Source organism: Cardiocondyla obscurior, linkage group LG03, assembly GCF_019399895.1.
Source record: "Cardiocondyla obscurior isolate alpha-2009 linkage group LG03, Cobs3.1, whole genome shotgun sequence".
Lineage (NCBI taxonomy): Eukaryota > Metazoa > Arthropoda > Insecta > Hymenoptera > Formicidae > Cardiocondyla > Cardiocondyla obscurior.
The window spans coordinates 1819734-1841250 of NC_091866.1; the positions used below are offsets into that span (position 1 = coordinate 1819734).

The 21517-nt window shown below is 38.4% G+C and overlaps 1 protein-coding gene across 2 annotated transcripts in view; it reads left to right on the forward strand.

Moving 5' to 3' along the window:
- LOC139101406 (LON peptidase N-terminal domain and RING finger protein 3) overlaps positions 1–21517 on the forward strand; it is a 32739-nt gene that overhangs the window by 6041 nt on the left and 5181 nt on the right. For both annotated transcript variants that reach the window (XM_070654529.1, XM_070654530.1), the window contains exons 4-7: positions 1114–1696; positions 19018–19136; positions 19458–19580; positions 21174–21365. In XM_070654529.1, the coding sequence (XP_070510630.1) occupies positions 1135–1696; positions 19018–19136; positions 19458–19580; positions 21174–21365 (996 nt within the window). In that variant the 5' untranslated portion in view covers positions 1114–1134. The remainder of the gene's footprint in view (positions 1–1113; positions 1697–19017; positions 19137–19457; positions 19581–21173; positions 21366–21517) is intronic.

A 21517-nucleotide genomic window follows, 5' to 3' on the forward strand; every position in this document is an offset into this window, starting at 1 on the left:
GGCATGCTTAGTAATAAATAAATAAATTATCAGCGCCACTTAAAAGCAACAAGAGAGAGCAACGACGGCTTTCACCACCTCGATTATTGAAACACCCAGACAATAGTGTCCGCGATCAGCCTTAGCACGTGAACAAAAATTAACAAGAAAGATCTCGTTAAAGAAGCTCCACGACGGTGGGTGAGAAACGCGGATAGGTTCTGCGAAATGTTCTGCGAAATATTCTGCAAAATGTACCGCGAAATGTTTCGCGAGCGGCAGAAAAATATCGCGTCACACGCAACAATAACGATTTGCTCAATAATGAGGGTCGGAGATCAGGGGTCACACGGGTAGACAAAGAGACGAGACGAGCTACGCCGTGAGGCGACGGACGCTTACGGGTTGAGCGGGTGGAAAACGGGGGGGGAGGGGAGGTGACGCCGGGAGTGCAGGAACAACACCTACGCACCGTGCCGGACACGCCGGTACGGTACAAGTAGTACGGCGACGCGCTCTTCAAGGTACGGTAAGCGCGGCGGCCGGCGGCGTAATTCCCTCCGCGGCTTCCCAGTCTTTCCCACTTCCCAGAGAACCTGGCTTGCAGCCGCCGTGGCGCTGGCTTCGACCGGCCGTAGGTGCCTCGGAGGACGGCGTGCACCCCGCCACCACCGCCACCATCCCCCTTTGGCGCCACTGACAGTCGACCGAGCGGCGGTGCGCGGCGAAGCGCGGCCGACCGATGACAGCGGAGCTAGCGGAGGCGTCAGGTCAGTTCTGAGTGCGCCAGCGTGCCGTGTGGAGGAGCGGTCGCACGCGCGTTTATCGTGCGGAGCAGCACGCGTGGACGGCCAGCTGTCAAACTCGTGCGCGTCGCTCCAACGACCTGCCCCCGCGAGGTCCTCATCCGCGCCGGGGTTCAAGTGACTCGTGACCGTATTCCCCAGTTCCACCGAGTTCCCCCCGTTGTGCAACCTTCGCGTTTACCTTCGCGAAAAATCCGAAAGATGTGCGTCGTCCTCAACGTTGTTAAACCGGCACTTAGCGGTTCTTACCGAGGAGTCGTCCAACGAGCGTCCACGAGTTGCTCATAGAAGGATACATCGTTTTTTTCTTTCTCTTTTGTTCCCGAAGAGTGACGCTGGGAACAGCACGATGACGGAGCTCGCCAAGGAGGCGTTCACCTCTCGCAACTACCACCTGGCGGTCGAGCTGTACGAGCGATGCTTGAAGCAGCAGGGATCGAGCTACGAGGTGCTGCTCGGATACGGCGATTCTTTGGTCAAGTGCGGCCGTGTCAAGGAATCCATCGAGATCTACTCCAGATGCTCGAGCGCGATGTCCGTGCCGGCCGACAGATTGAAACACCTGGCGACCGCGCTGCTCGAAGACATGGTCAGCCTCGGGACGACGTCTAGACGGAGGTACGATGCGTCCTTCGCCTGTCCCTTGTGCGAGGGTACCCTGTGCCAACCGGTGACCACCGGCTGCGGTCACACGTACTGTCGAAACTGCGTCGATTCGTCGAAGAGTTGTCGCGTGTGCGGGCTCAAAATCGCTATTGTGAGTGAAACGAATGTGCTGGTGCAAAGACTCGTCGAGAGATGGTGGCCACGGGAAGCGGAGGCCAGCCGGGCGAGGCACGAGGGTGACATCCTCGTGAGGAAGGGTCACCTAGGTCAGGCGCTGGAGAGATACAACCTGGCAGTTCACCTCGGTAAGTAAAACCTCATTATATCCTCGCCGACACTGATCTCTCTCTCTCTCTCTTTATCATCAATTTCTAGAGAAACGTTTATACTTGTTCGCGCTTCAGTCGTATGACGCATTCAGCTCGACGCGTTTGTCGTCAAAAGCTTTCCGCATTTATACGTTTAGATGGTACGAGTTCACCGAGTGATTAATAAATTTGATAATAACCTGAATTAAAAGTAGGCGAAACTCGGCGATTAACAAACAATAACGTTGAGGAGAAGACATTCTTTTTTTATATATATAATTTACGCGATATCATTTTTAATTCATTCCGTTTGCGAGCAAAGGGTAACAACATGTGGTTATATAAAGATTATTACGAAACACCTAATCTGAATAACGTTTCAGGCAAGTCAGTAGATTAAAAGAATATTAGTCACTATCATTCGCATTTCATAATCTCGGTTTAATCAAAATCGCAAACGTTTAACGCAAAATAAGCATGTTCTATTTCTTTTCTTTTTTTTTTCTTTTTCTTTCGGAAGGACCGCATTTTTATTATATTTGGATTAATATCGGTAAACCAGTTGCTTAACGTACCTACGCGATATATTCATCGATTTAGTCCACGTGCGGATATACATCGAATAGCAATAGAGCCAAATCTGCAACCGAGTCTGCAACGCACACGCGATATGTATATACATTTGCAAATTAATATTAATAGAATTTTTATTGACGCATCAATTAAATACATTTAGGATTAACAAAATGGTTTAGCAACGAAATAATTTTTTTTATTTCTTTTTATCCAAAAAGTTGAAATAAGTATACATTTTGAGAATAGAATCGCTGATTTTTGGATATTATTTACATTTGACTAATGTTTCTTTGGTAAGATTTCGCGATGTAGATATGATTTATTTCTCGAAAAATAAACGAAAGTTTCTGCGTTAGAGACGAACAGCAGAAATCGAAATTGCGTTTGATGTTGAACACTTGACTGCTTTATATGTGGAGAACGCGGAAGCAGTTACTAAATTAATGTTTGTTTATGTTAAATTATCGCAAGGTATCTTAAATAGTTTCGTCTGCGGAAAGTCTACGTAAAAATAGAACATTGGTTCTGTATACAATAATTTATTTTACTACTAATTTAATATAAAAATAATATTTAAACCTAAAGTTTATATAAAAGAACAATATAATTTAAAGAAATTAATTATAATATTTACTTTCATCAAATTACGCGCGTGTATTATTTATTACTAAATTAGAAGTTAGGTACTCTTGAAAATTTTTTAACAAAATTTTCATTCTAATTATGGAACGTTACTGATCAGTTCACTCGTATAGGGTAAACATTTACTCTATTAAAGTGAATGTTTACTCTACATGAGTGAACTGGTCAGTGATTCCATAATTGGAGCGAAATGATAATTGTATCAAGAAAAAAAAAATGTAGGATGTTTATTTTATTTTTGCATGTCTATTTAATTTTTTTAACTAACAAGTCGGTTAACTAAATCATAACGTGGATGAATTATTTAATCTAAGTCATTTTTTTTTAATTTTTTTTTTTTTTATTAATTATCGTCCTTTGCAATAGCTGTTTTCGTGATATGAAGTTAAAATTTACATCCTTTCGCGCATATGTGCGTACACGGAACGTGTGTAAAGCGCGTGGAAAGGGAGGCGGTCTGCGTTCGACTGCGACGATCACGACGACGACGCCGTTAAGTTCACGGCCAGTCCGAAGCGGTTCTTACATAACGTTTCTTGGAGATATCAGTCTGAATCGACGACGTCCCATCCGGCGACACGCTACGTCTCCTCCGTGAGATATATCGTTTAAATATTTACGCGTGCTGAATCAATCCACTCGCTTTTCCAAGTTTTATTAAGAGCCCTAGATTTTTCTGACTCGTTAAAATCCTTCTTCGCTCTCGTGCTTTGTTGTAAGCGGCCTCCTCTCGCAATCATCTTGTCTCTTATAATTCGTTGTTTATACAATTGTCAATTGTCGCGTATTTTCTTCTGCTTTGGCATCCGCTTTTGTCGTCGGTCTGGGAATCCCTGTTTAAAGAATGCCACCCACGGGCGCATTTCTTCGAGACTGATCTCTCTCTCTCTCCACATATTCATGAATCCCGGAGTTTCGTTTCTCTAAAGGCAGCTATAATTAAATTCGACGCGCTGCTGCGCTTATATAGTACAAATTTAGCGTGTGTCGCGTCGCGTCGCGCCGCGCGCCGGTGCAACGTGCTCGACGAAATAAAAGCGATGACAGAGTACGAGAAGGAGCGCGCTTTTACGCTCCTTAACTATGCACGCGAGCTCCATATATCGGAGTCGCTTATATAATGATCGCCGACGCTGCTTTTCTCACCGCCGATAAACGTCGCAAAATTATGATGACGAATTCAATCGCCATAGCTGAACGATTCATCTTTGATATAATTGTTTCCAAACAAATCTTAGCAATTACAATTATTAAATTAACGTTTAATTTTTTTTTTTTTTTACTCTGTAATGTTGTTCAAAAAATTTATAGTGAATCTTACAATAATTTTGTTCTGTTCGTGTTTGCGTAATTTTTATAGAGATTTAATTAATTTAATTTATATATTTATTTATATTATTAAAGCTCTCATAGAAAATCTAAGAAAAAATTTAAAATGATATACCTCCGTAATCTTTATAAAGATACACGTGGAATTAAATTCATTGAAGAGTCCTTCGATTTGAATAACGCGGATTTGTCAATGAAAATTAAAAGAACGACACGTACTTCGGAAAACACGTCAGGCTGCGGGCGTGCATCTCGAAGAACCTCGTGAATCCTTACTCGACTCCGGCACGTGCATGGATCTTTGCCAAATCTGAGATGTCATCGTCTATTCGAACCGTACTCGCTCCCGCAGGAAAAGCTGTCACGCGCGAGGACGCGGCTCCAGCGGGTCCTATCGTATCAAGGACGCGCTCTCGTACTGCTCCAACAATTTGCAAAAAGAGCAACGGGAGCAATTTTCGGGTCAGGGCCGCGCCGATCTCTGATCTCGTAAGGAAAGACCTCGAGGGGAAACTTATTTTCGAGTGAGCCCGTGCTCTCCCGCAGCCTTACTTTGAAGCTCTTCGCGGCGAATTATAGGCGGTTGTACGATATAAATCTTTGTTTTAATCAAGCGTAGAATTTATCTTTTTTAACACAGTAATGTAAAATTTTTTTTTTTTTTTTTGTTTAATTTCGTGGAAACTTTGGATTTGTAGCTGTATGATTATACAAAGCTATAAGGCCGGCCTTATTATCATTGTGTGTTCAAAGAAGCTAATCTTATCAAAGAATAATACCATGGAAATTTGCACATTGTTTTAACTTGCTAGTCATATGGTTTTAGTAGTTGAGAGTAAAATTTTATTTTATCAGAAGTCGAGATGAAACTTTCTTTAAATCGACAATCAAACGTTCTACCAGATACCGCGTTGTATTTAAAATTGCTGCCAAATATTTATTTAAAATTAATTAATTACTAGAGCCTACAAATTATTTACTGATTGTAATTGCTAAGCCAAAAACGCGGATGCTAAGTTGAAGTTTAAACACGTAAATAACCTTGTGCAAAATAATATCTTACATATGCGCAGATTATATAATTCTAGAAAATGCTAACAAAACAAGGAATTGAAACCAAATATGCTATATATATCACATTATATAAAGAATGACTACGACGCGAATTCGTGAATGTTAGTTCACGAAATTCAAAACGCTGATCCTAGCTGGAAGATACAAAATTACTTTTAAACGTGAACATTTTTATTATTACGAATAGGTGATCAAGAAAAAGAAAGGAAAAAAAAAAAGAAAAAAAAACGGGTATTTTACGACGTCTGAAGATTCCATTGACAAAAGTGGGTCATGTCCTCGATCCCTCTCCGATCGCACCCATCCATCAATCGAAACTCAATTCGTTTTACGAATCGGTTATCACTTTAACTTACATTTCAATAAAATCGCCAATTACGCACCTTGTAAAAGATGAAACATTATAGATTATCGTGATCGTCGACAGTATTGTAGAAAAGAATATAATTTTCTAAACGTTTAACTTAGGTACAGTAGCAAGAAAGATGCAATAATGAAGATTTTATTAATGTTTTTTTTTTAATTTTTTTTTATAAAATACAGTTTAACAATATTATTAATTTTTTTAACCCGTTTTTTTTTCTTTTATCATGATTAATCTCACGGCATTTGGTCTTTAGTTATCTAAGAAGACATTTTTCACATGCAATTATTGATCCTTTTTTTTTTGAGAACTTACACGTCAGAATCGCGAGTTCTCCCACGACTTTTGCCCGCGACTTACAAGTTACGCGATCAATATATATATATACATAATAACATCGTTATGCCTGAGCGAGTCCACGGCTCTTGCAAATCCGTGAGTGCGTTTCGGTTGTGCAATTACCGCGAAGCGAAATTAATCCGTCGCAGGCGCAGTCGATTTGTGTCAAGGCGACAACGGAATAGCAATCCATACGTTGGTTTTCTTGCGTTCGAGGGTGGCTCTAACGACAGAAAAGTATCAGAAACAATGCGCGCAAGATATAATGGCAGTAGATTTTTTTTGTTTTTTTTTTTTAAGCTTACAGCCACATTAATAATTTCTGTGTAGATTTTTTGCAAGAATTAGACTTTTATCATCTCTTATACGGAATAATCACGAGCGTATCGTAAAATAAATCCGTCTCGGACGCACGTAAATAAATGTCGGCCCTCGTGACAAAACGGTAATCGGCAACAACAGAGGGTCTCACGAGGTTGCTTCTATCAATGTAGGGTGCTTAAATTGATTTAGCTGCTTGAACTCTTACGTATTTTCTAATTGAGTCCGATTACGATTCGCTTTGCGAGAGGGCAGTACTAGATTGCACAATATATTGGCTGAGAGCATCTTTGCACTATGTTGCCGTACCGGAGCAAGCGCGAGTTACATTGCAGTTAAATCACACTCGTGATTGCCATTGTCGTCTCGATTACGCTTATTTATCCTTTATCGGACCGTCTCGATAATAATTCGTCCCAAAAGTAATTGGCGAAAATATATCAGAATGGGGGGGAATAAAAAGTGCGGCTACAAAGTCATCGTAGTTACGACGCGGTCTAAGAATAATACAAAATAGAGTGCAAACGGTCCGGTTAACTAAATCCGACTTTCGCAATAGGATTTACTGTCGGGCTCGACTGAGTCACCGCGGGGCAATCCGACGAGTTAGCCGGATGACGCCTGGCACGACAATGGAAATTTGGCCGATTCGACGTTAAACCCACGTAGCGAATAGCCGCGAATCGATTCAGATCTAAAGCCAGGTCTTATGGCGCGCGTTGCGCCCACACTTCAAGTTCCGATGACCGGAGCAAATTACGTAAGATAATCGCGAAATTTGCTCTTACTCATTCTACGAGGTGGCAAACTTCCGCGCGTATTATTTCATGATTCATCGTTTAATCCGCCGGAAATTTTCTCTAATTGGACAAATAATATTCGCATTAAAAGGTATCGTCACTTTTATCTCGTAATATGAATCGTATTAATTAAGGGGATAGTTTCAATCTCGACGTCGGGGATTATCCGTAAAATTGAAAAATATACACGTTCAAAAATAACGATGATATTCTAAACATTTGATAGGAATTATACTTCTCTGCCTTGGTATTATTTATTTTCAATTGAATCGTTATTAGCACTTTGGAAATATTTTTACGTTACATATATCATTGATATACATATAATTAAGTATTTTTAGTCCGCAGTATAATTGTCGCGTTCCATCGAACATAACATGTAGTACATACATTGTGAAGAAAAGGTCGAGCGCGTTCTCGGGGTTTTCCGATATTCAACGATAAAGTATATTCGGAAAACGCAAATGGAAACTGGGTCACAGTGACACGCAACATTTTTTTCCTTTTCTTATTTTCTCTATCGTATTATTTTTTTTTTTTTTTTTTTTTTTTTTGTACGTATTTAGCCTTCTTCTTTATTTGGCATTTCGCAATAGATTACCGCAGAGAGAACTGGAATCCGCTATTTCAAACCTTATTTCACCTTGCAAACAGCAACAACAGATTACAACATGCTCCTTTCTACCTTCATACGGACCGACCTATTTTTCTTACATTACATAACAACGTAAAATGTTGTGATGAGAGGATTAAGTAATAATTACGCAGTTTAAATAATTAAAGTGCAGCTTTACATTTTTAAATATATTATCGATTATAAATAAAGTTTATATAAAGAATGTGTGTCAAACTAGGCGCAATTACATAATGTAAGCTCGCGAAAATCTATAAGAAACGGCTGGGAATATTTTTTAGCGAGTGCATTCTGTATGCTGCTTGCAGTTAAAATATTTAATGAATACTTAGAGATATAAAATGTAATTATGTCACGAGTGATGCTTGTACTCGTCGAGAAATTAAAAAATGTTCACGATCAAACAGTAATTAACAGCAAGTGCTCTAGTATGAGTTGTATCGCAAAGTGATGAACGCGATGATAAAATCTATTTAATCGCATATAGCAAGTACCTTATGATATTTGCTTTTGTACACGTGATTCCTCCACGTGAGCTTGTTGTATAACTTATGCACTACAAAAAAAAAAAAAAAAAAAAATAAAAATAAACTATGCTACATATCGTAACAGCTCTGTTCCACGCGTACGGAATTATGATCGTAACTCTTATCAACGTCATACTTACGTAATGCTTATCCCTTTCGTCAACGACTTTTGTTCTCGGAAGCAAAAACCACGAACTCCCCGGACAAAAAGCTTGTAAATAATTCTGATACAGTAAGAAAAAAAAAAGATAAAAAACGTCTAACTGATAATGGAATTTATTAATATTTATAAAACAGTAGTTGCTCCATCAGTCGAAGGAAAAGAAAATTTTAATTAAATTAAAATCCTTAATGGACTGGACATGGAAAACGTAATACTAGTAAGAAAGCGTCTACGTGTTCAGTCTGGTTAATTAATTCACAGACGAACGAAATGCATTCCATTAAGAATAACAAGAGGCGCGCTTACATGCATATACCCCGCCGTTTACACAACTTACAATTGTTTAATTGACGCGCTTAAGAGATAAGGCGGAAAAAGGAAGCGTTCCAAAGGTTGATCCGGTCGACTTGATTATTTTTATCTTGTCCGCCGCAGGATACCGGAAGCCTGGGGGGGTATCGGTGGCGGAAACCGCCCGCGGACCAAGTTGGCGGGAAACGCCCAGAGCCTAGGATGGCCGTTCGATACGCGCGGCCGTCAGTTACGTAAAAGGGGATAATAAGAGCGACGTGCACATGCCGCGGCATGCCGGCCGGTCGGCCGGGCGTATTTGCCGAGATAAGATAGAGGCCGCGGTCACGTGCCCGGCGTACTGTCAAACTTCTCTGTTATGTAAACTTTGCGCTTTCCTGGCGAGCCGCCATGAGTCGGCGTCGCGTCGCGTCACGACGCACCGCGTCGGGGTCGGTTCCGTGCTCACGTCGGGGGACTCCGATTTATTTTCGGCCGTACTCCAGAAGCGCCGCGAACGGATACACCCTCGTCGTTCCCTCCTTTCCCGTTACACTCGGTAAAGGGAAACGTCATTTACGAATTTGCGGGACACTTAACGGATAGGACACGGCGGTCTGTGGGCGATAATAAAATTATTTACTCGTATGCATACACGTGTACTACACGTATTGTAATACATTGAGACATAGTTGAGAAACGGTTTTGAGTCTTAAAAATAATTACAAACTTACCGCATATCCGCGTGTCATTATTACATAAAATTATTCAACGCAGTGCGCCTTTGCGTATCAGAGTATTATAATTTTAATTTGTAATGTAGCAATACCGTCCATCTAAAATAACACATAACAATGATACGATACGTAAATATTTAATAAGCCTATATTTGCTTCAATATTTAATACGTCTCATTTTCGAGATTAATAAAGTAAATAAAATTGTCGAAATACTGTATTAGAAATAAAACTAATTGCCTCGCGAGCGGTGGTCAGGAATTAAATACTAATTGATCTCTGAAATAATATAATTTTACCTATAAGTATTCAAGTAATTCTTCCCTTTTTTATGCATTCAAAATTTTTGAAAATATCTCTCTAATAAAAATATCCACCGACAAAAAAGTCAAACGTGTTATGTGACGAGAGAGCCGTGTATCGCGAAGGCGGCGAACCCACACGTACGATAAAGTCAATCTGCTATAACATATGTATACGTACATAACTGCATAGTGCCGATATAGATATAATATGCTGCCGCCTACATATTTTCAGACTGTCTCCACATTCTGAATTAGAACGTGTGTAAATATTCACGATTAATAAAGAAAAAAAAAAAAAAAGATAGGCGCCGGAACATTGCCATATAAAAAAATACCGTTGCGACAAAAAAATTAATCTTATGAATCCCAGATACACGCAATTGTTACAAATTTAATCGGTTTACAATTTCTTTTTTAATTATATCTTTTCCCAACGAACGCACCGCTCAATGCTAATGAAAATTTATGACGATACGTAATCACAATATTGGGCAAGAAGCGAGCAAGAAGTAATAGGAGTGGAGACGTGAGCAAAATGTCCCCGTCGGAGTTCCGAAGTACGAGGTGGAAATATTCGAGACTGAATTATCGATTGTTTTAAAAAAGTTTACACGATACTCCAGTACCGCGGCAAAATCATTAGTACTCGCACCGCGATCGGGACGCGCGTCGTAATAGTGGAGATCGGTCGACCGATTACGTAACGATAGATTTATATAAATGGTTACGTTGACACCGCGTGCGCGGAGCTCCGACCGCGTAGTCGCCTAAGCCATCGTTACATTATCTAACGAAAAGTGCATCGCAGGCGAGGTGTAGATACGTACGGATACGAGGCTTGCTCTCATTCGGCTCTTAAAACGAGCTTTGAAAAATACTCGGGAGGGAATAGAAAAACAGCCTAATAAAATAAAATTCATGTTGCTAAAACGTGTATTTGATGGTACTTAATCGTATTACATAACGTACGTATGATATAATTTTAACTAATCGATCTATTATGTTTCGCCTGCGTAATAATCCACAGACGGGATTCAGTTCAATCAGAAACTCTAGAATTTTTAAGGAAAATTAATTCATGACTTCATTAGCAATTTTTAACGGTATTTTTAGCCCGGATATGATTTCTAATGCTACCCGGACTGTATAAGTGGCAAAAAATTGATATAAGTTTGATTGCGGACCTTTCAACGCAAAAGGAATACCATACGTGTAGATTGTATAATATACGTAATGCAATTATATAATGTACACAAGTATTATATCACAGAATGGAAAAATGTGAAGTATTGCGTCAGATAAACGCTAATTATTTACGTCACGAAAAAACATTGATTTGCTTGGTACTTACCTATAAATTTCTACTCACAAAACTCGATCCTAATCATATATTTTAATCTGCATATGTTTTTAATTTATAAAGTTTGACCATTAGTAGATTTAAAAAAAAATAGAAAAATTCATAGACAAGCGTGCAATTATATTTCCGTAAAAGATAAGAAAAAAAAGTGACTTTTTTTTTCTTTAGACAATTAGTAAAAAAAATTTTCTTTATGCTTTTCAATGATTGAAGTTTTACAAAAACGTTTTTATATCAGAAATAATTAAAATCAATTTCTATCTTTTTTTTATGTTGAAGACCAAAGTCAATTAATAGTCATATCACAGTTGCTCGCTCGAATCCATCGAAATTTCATTCACTTTAGAGGCTTTTTCCGGTACGGGACTTTCGCCGGCGTACGCGTGCGTACACGCAGGGTCGGCGTTTCTGTCAATTACATAATAAAAAGCGTTATGTAAGGACTAACGCGACGCATAATCGTAGGCAGCGCTCCCAACTTTGCCCATCCCGACAAAATTATTCGGTAGATCCTGGGTGTCGAGTCATCAATACTGCTGGGCTACCCAGGTATAACTTTTTGGACACGCGCCCATAATTAGGTCGATCAAGATTACTTGGGAATCAACAATTAGGAATAATGATAGTATCGAGTCTATTGAAGTGGCCTTAATTATTGTGAAGCTACGTGATATATTTTCACTATTAGAAAAAAATAATTTAGATGCAATTTTTCTAATTATATACGACAAAAATACAACGATTTATTAAGTGATGACAGCTGTGATTAAAAAATATATAAATCATTAATTATTACTCGTCTTGTTTACAGTTTGCACAGGCCTTGAGTTTTTTCTCTTTTTTTTTTTTTACTTTAATAAATATAACATTTAAATATAAATATCAAATGTTTTAAAATATTCTTGGAGATATATATTATTTATTTTAAATGATGCGATAGAGCAAATTTATATAATTTTACAGAATCACTCTACGATAAATGAACGATTGAAATTTTTATTACCGCTGTCTAGAAGTTTGATAAAATTTATAAATTTAGTTTCGTCGAATTAATTAACCTCGAGTTCTATTTATATCATAAACGTTATAAATTTATATTTTACATTTAACAAATATAACATCTTCTTTATCATTTGATTTTATCACCGTATAATATAACGATATGCTCATCTGCATTAATTGTATTTCCTCGAAATGTTATCAACACTTAAGAACTCCATGCTCGTTCTTCTCGCGTATCACAATTATCAAGTAATCACTCTAATTTCAGCGTCGACTACATCTTATCTATGCACGTACAATGCGTCACTACTTTTTCACGTTAACTAAATTTCCTTATTTTTATTACTTTACAAGATTTGATAAATAACAGAGAAAAATCTAAAAAAAAAAAATTATCCGAGACGTGTATTCACTTGATAATAGAACGACTTTTTTTTCTTAATAACAAAATTCTATATCGATTGAATCGTTTAATGACTATTATCGGTATTATTGAAATCTGCAAAGTAACGATAGAAGAAATTGCAAGAATAATTAAGGCCTCTGATAAAGAGAGAGTAGGTCAAAGAACAGTCGGGAAACTCGATCAAGCGGAAGTATCACCGGCTGTGGTACTTGACCATGAAAAGGCACCTTGGCTATGCGCGAAACCACGGATGAAGGTTAGCATTACTATCGCATGTTGAAGACTGAGAGGCGCTTTCTACAGCAGAGAGAAAGTCGAGACATTTTCCAGAGATAATTTCCGATAGTAATAGCACCTAGCAAAAGTGGAACGGAATTTCTCGCGTGACGCAAAACCGGGGCACTACTACTTGATAAATTTTCGAAGAAATTGTAAAACTGTTAGGAAAAGAAAATACATAACTGCAAAATAACTGAAACAATCATATCTATAATAGGAATATATCAATTTATACATTAAAATTAAATAAAATGAACAAATTGTCAAATAATTCAAATGTAGATAAAAAGAACTACAACGTTTCTATCTTTATAAGAATATATTTAAAAAAAAAGAAACATGTATTTTAATTAATATTACAGCTGACATCTAAAATCTATTAAATATATAAAATAAAATAAAAAGCTTTGCAAATTGATTAACGCAGCGTTAAATAAATTTTTTTTAATCTTATATGTTGCATATAATTAAAAGAAAAATGTATGCAGTTATGTATTTCTGTTCAGATCTGAATATAGCTCATAGAGAACATATTTGAATCATCGTGTGCAATGAAAATGGATATCGAATTTATCGAGGAAACAGTAGGCGTTTGACGAGGACAAGTCTACGTCTTTAGGTATCGTCCATTATATACGTCGCCGACGTCTATTATAGATATGTGTAACTGCCGTTACATAATATTACCGTTTACAATGAGCACGGCACGCCGGCGAGACGTGTCAGTCGGCGATAAACAATGATTTCCGTGCTCTCGTTTGAGGAGTCGCGCGGCCGTAGGGATCATAATTTCTTCCTATGTATTTCGCTTGGCTATTTAGTTGCCACTTATTGTTAGATTCACATAGATATTATGTGCAATGTGAAAATTCTATTTTTATTCCCATCGTGCAAAATATTTTACATAACGTGCGTGGTACATCGAATTGATAGGAGGATAAGCATATTATTAAAAATTGATAAAATAATAACGTCGGAAAAAAATAATTCAGATAATTTAAAATTTTGATTTGAAAAATTAACTCCGGTAGAATATACTAAAGCAAGTTTGTATTTCATATGTTAGAATGTTATTACATTCTAGTATATTTCTAAATTTAGATTGATAATTGATAGCTGAAGCTTGGTAGTTAATTATAATTTGATTAATTAACTGACAGCTTTTTATACAATTGTTTATTAAAAAACAAGAAATTCTTGTGTAATTAAACAAATTAACGCTGTAAAATCTGTACTATAGAAATTTATATATAATTTTTAAATAATACATGTACATAATTGTGATCTCTTTCCAAAATTATGACAGTTTTATCAAACATGTTATATATTAAATTGTGGTTTGGCAAACAGCTCGCCGTGATACCATCAGGAATTATTTTGTTCTTACGTAACTTAACTGGAACTGCTCGCTGGATTAAACGTTTGAGTTATTTTAAGAAACTAAATTTTCGTAAAATCGTTTAAAATTCTTTTCTTTTTTTTTTCTTCTTTTTTCTTTTTTTTTATTACATTTTTAATTTACGGTTAAATTAATAATATCTTGATTTTATATTTTAATAGCACTCGAATATAATTTCGATCGACAATTCCAAAATTAGCAGTTCCGTGAATTTCTTATAAATTTTATATCTATTACTCACCATCTATATGTGTAAAAATTTATGTAACAAATCTGAACGTTTCGTTCTCAGTTGAATTAATCTATCAAGATATATTTCGAAAATTTCCTTTCATACATTTTTTTTATTAATAAGTACAAATATTGCTTTTTTAATTCGCACATCTCTCAAGGAAAAAAGAGAAAAAAAAACAAATTATTGATAAGGATTATTTCAGTTAAAAATGGAGCGTGAACTATCGTACATTGATTTACTGGTAAAGTCGAGCACTCTATTAACGTAAACGATGCAAAAAGACGCATCCAATGGAAATACCTGCGAATAATTTGGCAGATGACACGTGGAGGAATTATAGCGTGCATACGTACTACCACATACGACAGGCCGGGCATTATTGATCGTTGCCAGAATAGAAAGACAAGCTATATGTAAATGCATGTAACTACCGCGGCACACAGATAACGAACGAGATGTCACATACCGTTGATACATTGTGCATCTCGCTGGCTGGTGATCGTACCGATCATCATTAGAACCTGGTGAATAGTCGAAATAAAACATTTCAACGTTTACGGCTGATTTAATAGCTCGCATATACTATTCGAGAAATATATTTTGAAGATTTATTTTATCTCAACCACGCATTGCCTCATATTTTCTTACTTTGACGGAGAAATTGCAGCTTCTTTTATAAATAAAACAGCTCGCGCGGCGCGACGTGCGCTGTTTATCTGTACGAATTTTATTTAATTTACAGTTAAACACGCGCGTATATTTTTCTTTCTCTTTCATTACGCACCGAATACGTAAATCGTATACGATATTTCTTATTTATCGAACGCACAAGCTCTCGATGTACCGGAATAGAAACCGGTGCAATCTTCTCACCCGTAAGCGAGGGCAATACTCGCAAATGCAATTAACGATTAAGATCTCATTATCCGCGCCTAGAAATTATTCCGTGACGTCTCACGATGATCCGGAGCGGCGCTCGTTTCCGATGCGCGGACGGAGTTTTTCTCCGGGGCGAGTGACACTTAAACCTCGTTATATTAGCCAGGGTTACTTCGTGACATCCCGCTAAATCGAGACAACCTTTTCGTTCCCGCAAACGAAGGCGGTAATTGCGCGCGGCAGGCAGCATCAGCGGCGACGCGACGCCAGCAACAACGGCGGCGGCGGCGTGATAGAGTAGTACGCGCCGGGTGACCGACCTTTACGTAACGCGCGGCTGTTTGCGCCGCGCCGCGCCGCGCTGGCATGGGTGACGTCTACTCCGCGCCGCTGAAACGACGATGCGTCGACCGTTGCAGCTGCACCAGCGGGTTCAGCCCGCGCGACGCGCTCACGACGTGGCCGTTTAAAGCCGTATTCTTTCCCTCCCCGCCGCCTCTCTTCGCGGCTGGTCACCAGCCGGCCGGATGTAGCTACGCGCTCCGCATGCGACCCGGAGGAAGATGCAATCTTTATATTCGTATACCGTCCGTTCGCCTTATTAAGAAGATCAGTCGATATGTTAAAGGTGATTAATAACGTCGGCGGTTTCTTGAAAAATAACAATCGTTGAGGGAGTTCTTTTTTCTCTTATCATTATTTTTTTTGCTTTTTCTTTTTTTCTTTTTTTCTCTTTTGATTGGCTACAGATAAATAAAATTCTGTTGAAATAAAAGTAGCTGCTTTTGTGACACATTAATTTTTTATGTAACGCAAGTTTTGTAATTCTAGTTTATTTCACAAAAAAAATATTAAGTTACGGATTTGGCACGTTTACGAATTTAACACTTCAGCTTGATACTAAGTTTCGTTCAGACGTTGAGTATTATTAAATCAAGCGCTGTTCACATTAATCGTACCGAGACTCATGATTCAGTGTCTAATTTTCACATATCAAGAGAGAAAAGTCTTTTGATACCAGACAGCCTCACATTTATCACATTCCACAATCTGTGAGAACTAAACAATTCATATATCGCTATCTGTCACGATTCCAATTCTCGAGTATGCCGAGAATGCACAAGCCCTCGGCGGCATGCGCGGCAAACGGCTCTTGCTCCGATTTTCACGCGAGCGCTTATAGCGCTTACAAGTACGCTCCGCGTACGTATGACGCTCCGTTAACTCGGTTCTCGAACTCAGCCGCTCGGCACTCTAGCAGTCCCTCTCTTCTTCTCGCTTTTTCCTTCGTTTCATGCCACTCGTCTTCTTTCCAACGAAGGTCAGCAGCCGTCTGTCGCGTCTGGTTGCGCACGCGGCATCGAACCTTTCGGTCAGTGCATCTTTGATCTTCGCGACTTCAGAGTTTCATACATGCCGCGCTCAGCTTAATATTCTTCATTTTTCCCTCGAAGTAAAAATGACAGTCATAGCTCACCTCGAGACCATTCACGATTTTATTAATAAATTCGCACGAGTCATCGCGCGCGTACTCGAGCGACGTTTCAAAATTTCACGGAACTCTTAAAAGTAAGAATTTAAATTCGTACAACGACGTTCGCGAACAGGGCGCTTAGCTAGTTATCGGATTCTCAGTTAAAAAAGAAAAAAAGATATATGAATTAATTTAATATACGCCCGTTGTGATTCATTAGGATTCCGTAGTTAATTTGAATTTAAGTCCAAAGATCAAGAGGTTGTTAAGAGGAACAGGTTCTAATGATCAGGTCGATTGCCCGCGGTGTACAAGCGATCGATCATCCGAAGTAAACCTTGACATTCGATCTAACAGACAGGAAGAGCGCTTTTTGCAATGTATTCGAAGAATGATCGCGCTAATGAATGAACTTGTTCGTCGGTATCCCGTTGTATTTCTTGCAGCTTAGCACTGACGCAGAAAATTACGTTCCTTTGCACGCATGAGTACTTACATAATCGGAAACGCGACTCGATTTCTCGATTGAGCGTCTATGATTTATTACGACGTATCGGTAATAACGGCATCCGAGATTTAAATTGAAATAATCTTGAGCAAATACTGATTTTTATGATATTTTATACGATCGCGAGATAATTTTGTTAAAGAAGATATTTCTTTTTTTTTTTTAAGCGAACATGACGCTAATAAATATGTGTTGGTTACACGTGTAATTCAACGGTAATAGGATTTTTTAAGATATAGGAATAATAAGAGGCTTATACAACAATGCTCACGCAATTAGGTTTCTTCGCGTCGCGTCTTTAAATTCAAGCGTCGCAACATTTGAAGGCAAGTTACATAAATCGGCTTATAGGAATCGCTTCTTGCATATACTCTCGGTGTATTGAATGTTAGAGATTCCTTTTAAATAACGTTGCACTTTTGGCACGATATTAAGACTAATTGTGGATATATTATCACAATTAACGGAGTACTTAACGCTCGTTTTGCTTCTTGTGTATTCTGGAGACAGATGCTCTCGCAGATAGATAGATAGATAGACAGATAAGGCAATTATACTCGTCTGTCGCATCACAAGTAATTATACAATAATCATTTGAATTTTATAAAACGCACCGTCTGCTTCTTTTATCTGATTAACTTTTACATAATTTTTTAAAGATTAATATTTCTATTTTATTCTTTAGCTCAAACAATAAAGACTGCTTTTTTTTTTAATAACGTTTTTATTATACTTTATAAATTTTTTTTGTACTCTTTTCTTATTTAAAATTTTACCTAAAACTTTTTTTTATAATCAAGCTCGAAAAAAATCGACAAAATATTGTATTAATTTTATAATCTTAAGTAATTTCAAATTACAATAATTACAAATTGTAAAATATTAAAACCTGATAGAATTAAATAGGCGTAATTTATTTTTTCTAATTTATTGTGTCAAAGAGTACAAATAAATTTCAATGCCGCGTACTTTAGGCATTCGCGGGATATTGACGTGCGCGTTAAAAAATTTTTCCTTCAACCAAGTGAGTCTGCAGCCACGGAGGCAATGACATTGCTCACACAATGTCAGAACGCGCCGGCGTTGCCTGCATAGACGGATATCATCATCCGCCGTCACTTCTGTGAAATGTATTTAACCGCAAATAAACGGCGCTTGTTTATGAGACGAATTTCTACGAAATTAAACAACTCCAGACTCTTAATGGCAAAAAAGAGAGACCCCTAAACTAATCGGAATTTAAACGATGTTAACTCCATAAGTGCATTCTTATGCAAAATATGCATCGAGACATGCAATGACGCAATGCTCTTTCGAGTGCCTGTTTGATTTAAATGTCATACAAGTGCATAACATTACATTGCGTCATAAGCGTGTACCTAAATTTATAAATAAAAAAATTGCCGGAGAAACAAGCGATTGCGCCGCGAGAAACACGCAATTACTCAGTTATCTTTACAGCGCAGTAGTTAGTTTAGAAAATATCTAATTTGCGTTTTTATCCTTTCAAAGTCGAGCGTGAGACGTAATATTAGCCACGGTCGTGAGAAAACGTTCAGCGGGTGTTCGAATTATTCCTTGAATATCCAAAAAGCAAATCTTATGCCGTATTTAAACTAGAACTTGTTTGCTATTTCGTTGAGCATTGTGCAATCTTGTTTTCTCGTGTTTCAGTGCCGAATAGTCCGCTCCACCTTAGCAACAGGGCTCACGTCTTGCTCCTGTTGAATAGGCCTTTAGCCGCTCTCACGGACGCTGATCATGCAGTTAGATTGCGACCAGACTGGGGCAAGGTGAGGAAATACAGAACCGAAGCCAGTATATAAGATCAGGACATATGTCAGAAGCGCTTTACATAAAAGTCTATATACTTGACTTAGTAATTTTTGTTCAATTTAAATTTAAAAAAATGCTTGTTAAATGTTAATCATGGGATCATGGAATGGACATAATATCTTTACTTTTATTATCTTTACTTCGATCTTTGATTTAATTACTTTGTGACTTACGTATAAGTAAAGTAAGTTGCTTTTATTAATTTATTTTAAATTTGGGCGATATTACAAAATTTATTATATAAAACATTTTATAACACCTTTCATTTTTATCTTCAGGGACACTATAGAAGAGGGATTGCTTTATCAGCGCTTGGAAGACACGAGGAAGCGCTCTATGCTCTCTGTATTAGCGTAGCCATTGACAAAAATCCACAAACTGTGCGCCATGAATTGATCAAGGTACGTTTTAGTTTTTTTTTTTTTCATTATTTTTTTTTTTTTTACAGAAATTATAAAAAATACATAGAATATTTATGATTCAATCTCTAAAATGCAGAATGTAAATTTGATGATATCGAAATGATATTGAAATCGGTACATATTTGAAGTCAATCAATTATCTTCAGAATTATCATCTCGTGCATTCTCATAAGTGATATAAGACGAAAGAATAGGATGGATCCTAAGTAACATAAGGAACCGACGTTCTTCGCAATCGCGTTATTGTGCGGAATGCGCCGCGGGGGAAGCGAATATGTACCCATCTCTGTACGGAGATCATCGCTAACACAAAAGAAACGCGCGCCGTGGCGTTTCCGGCACGACTGCTGCCGGCCGCGCAGCCTTAATGACTCGGTACGATGGTCGTCAGGTGAGTGACCTGCACGCCAGGGGCAACGACGATAACCACATTCGCAAGAGCGAGCGAGCGAGCGAGCAGATGCGCCCGTTTCCAGCGTTAAATTTCCACGTGTTGTTTCACGCGCGGCTCGCGACGGCGTCGATATATCGATCTTCGTGTGACGCACGACCCCGCACCGCTGCGTTCTTCACCCTCTCGTACATAATGCAAAATGCTTTTCTTCTACGTCGAATTTTTCAAACGCCGCTGAAATATCCGATTCATATCCCTCTCGGGAGATTTTTACTCGTGCACTTGTCGCCACTCCCAATTTTAGATGCACCGTTGCATCTCGAGCCTCCCCGCGCCGTGATTCTCTCACGCAACGATTCCCCGGCGGTTTTCAATTGCGCTGAAATTTTTTCAAGTCCCGTTAGAACGGTCCGTAACTGAAATACAGTTACGAGTGCAGAGAGGTATGAGTATCTAGTTGTTGCGATAGACGTTTGACATTGAAGTTATTCAATCGACGTTAAGTTTCGCAATGTTGCGTCACCGCGCGAGTATCTGGGAAGCCCGAAATACGGTTACGTATATTGACGATTGATTGAATATTAAATAATTCAATGCGACAGATCGTGTCAATTTTCCATGCTAAATAATTTAAAAAGCGGAGCGTGTTGAATTTCAAGCGTATCGCGATTACGTAAGCGACGGCAGAGAATCATTGATGCAAGCTGCACTGCCGCTTATGTAAGATCGGGGAATCATTCTTTCCCGTGCCGTTGAATCCGCCGGCTGGGTCCGCATTATGGAAGGCACACTTTTACTTTCATCGTCCGAAAACGTCTCGGATTACTCAACCGTGTTATTTCGTGCGTTAATCGCGCCGATTTAGCGACGAGTTAAGTACCTGTACGCGATCTCGCAATTAGAAACGGAGCCCGTATACAAAACGCGACTCTTCAAATCAGACATCCCGCAAGGAAGGAATAAAAATATAAAAATTTAAAAACTTGGTTCTAAGGTTCAATTATACTTGATTAATTTCATGCAAAAAATTCGAACACGAATATTTTTAAACAATTTTTTTTGGGGGGGAAGGTAGGAAATTTTCTCAATTTAGCTTTGCAATTGCCAGTCAAACGTTTTATTTGATATGAAAATTTCTTTGATTGTTATATGTTATTAATTTCGTAATTATATTGCAGATTCTGCACAGAGTGCTGTCGCCTAAGTTGTACCGTCAGAATCTTATCCTGTCTTCACGCACGCCGTATAGCTTAACAAAAAGCGCGTCACGGACGAGGAATCGGCTAATGAATCCCAAGCGCAATCGACACACAACCCTAAACAGGTCCGATTGCGAGGATAACAGCAGTGGCGAAGAAGAATTCACACAGGTACTTTCTTTAAATATTATTTAATTTTACGAGACATTTTTTTCTGCTTGATGGAAAGAATTCAAATAAGATTGAACGTCATTCGACATAAACAATGAAGAAAGCGACCATTAAATCAATTTTAATGGCTATTATCATTAGCAGTAGTATCA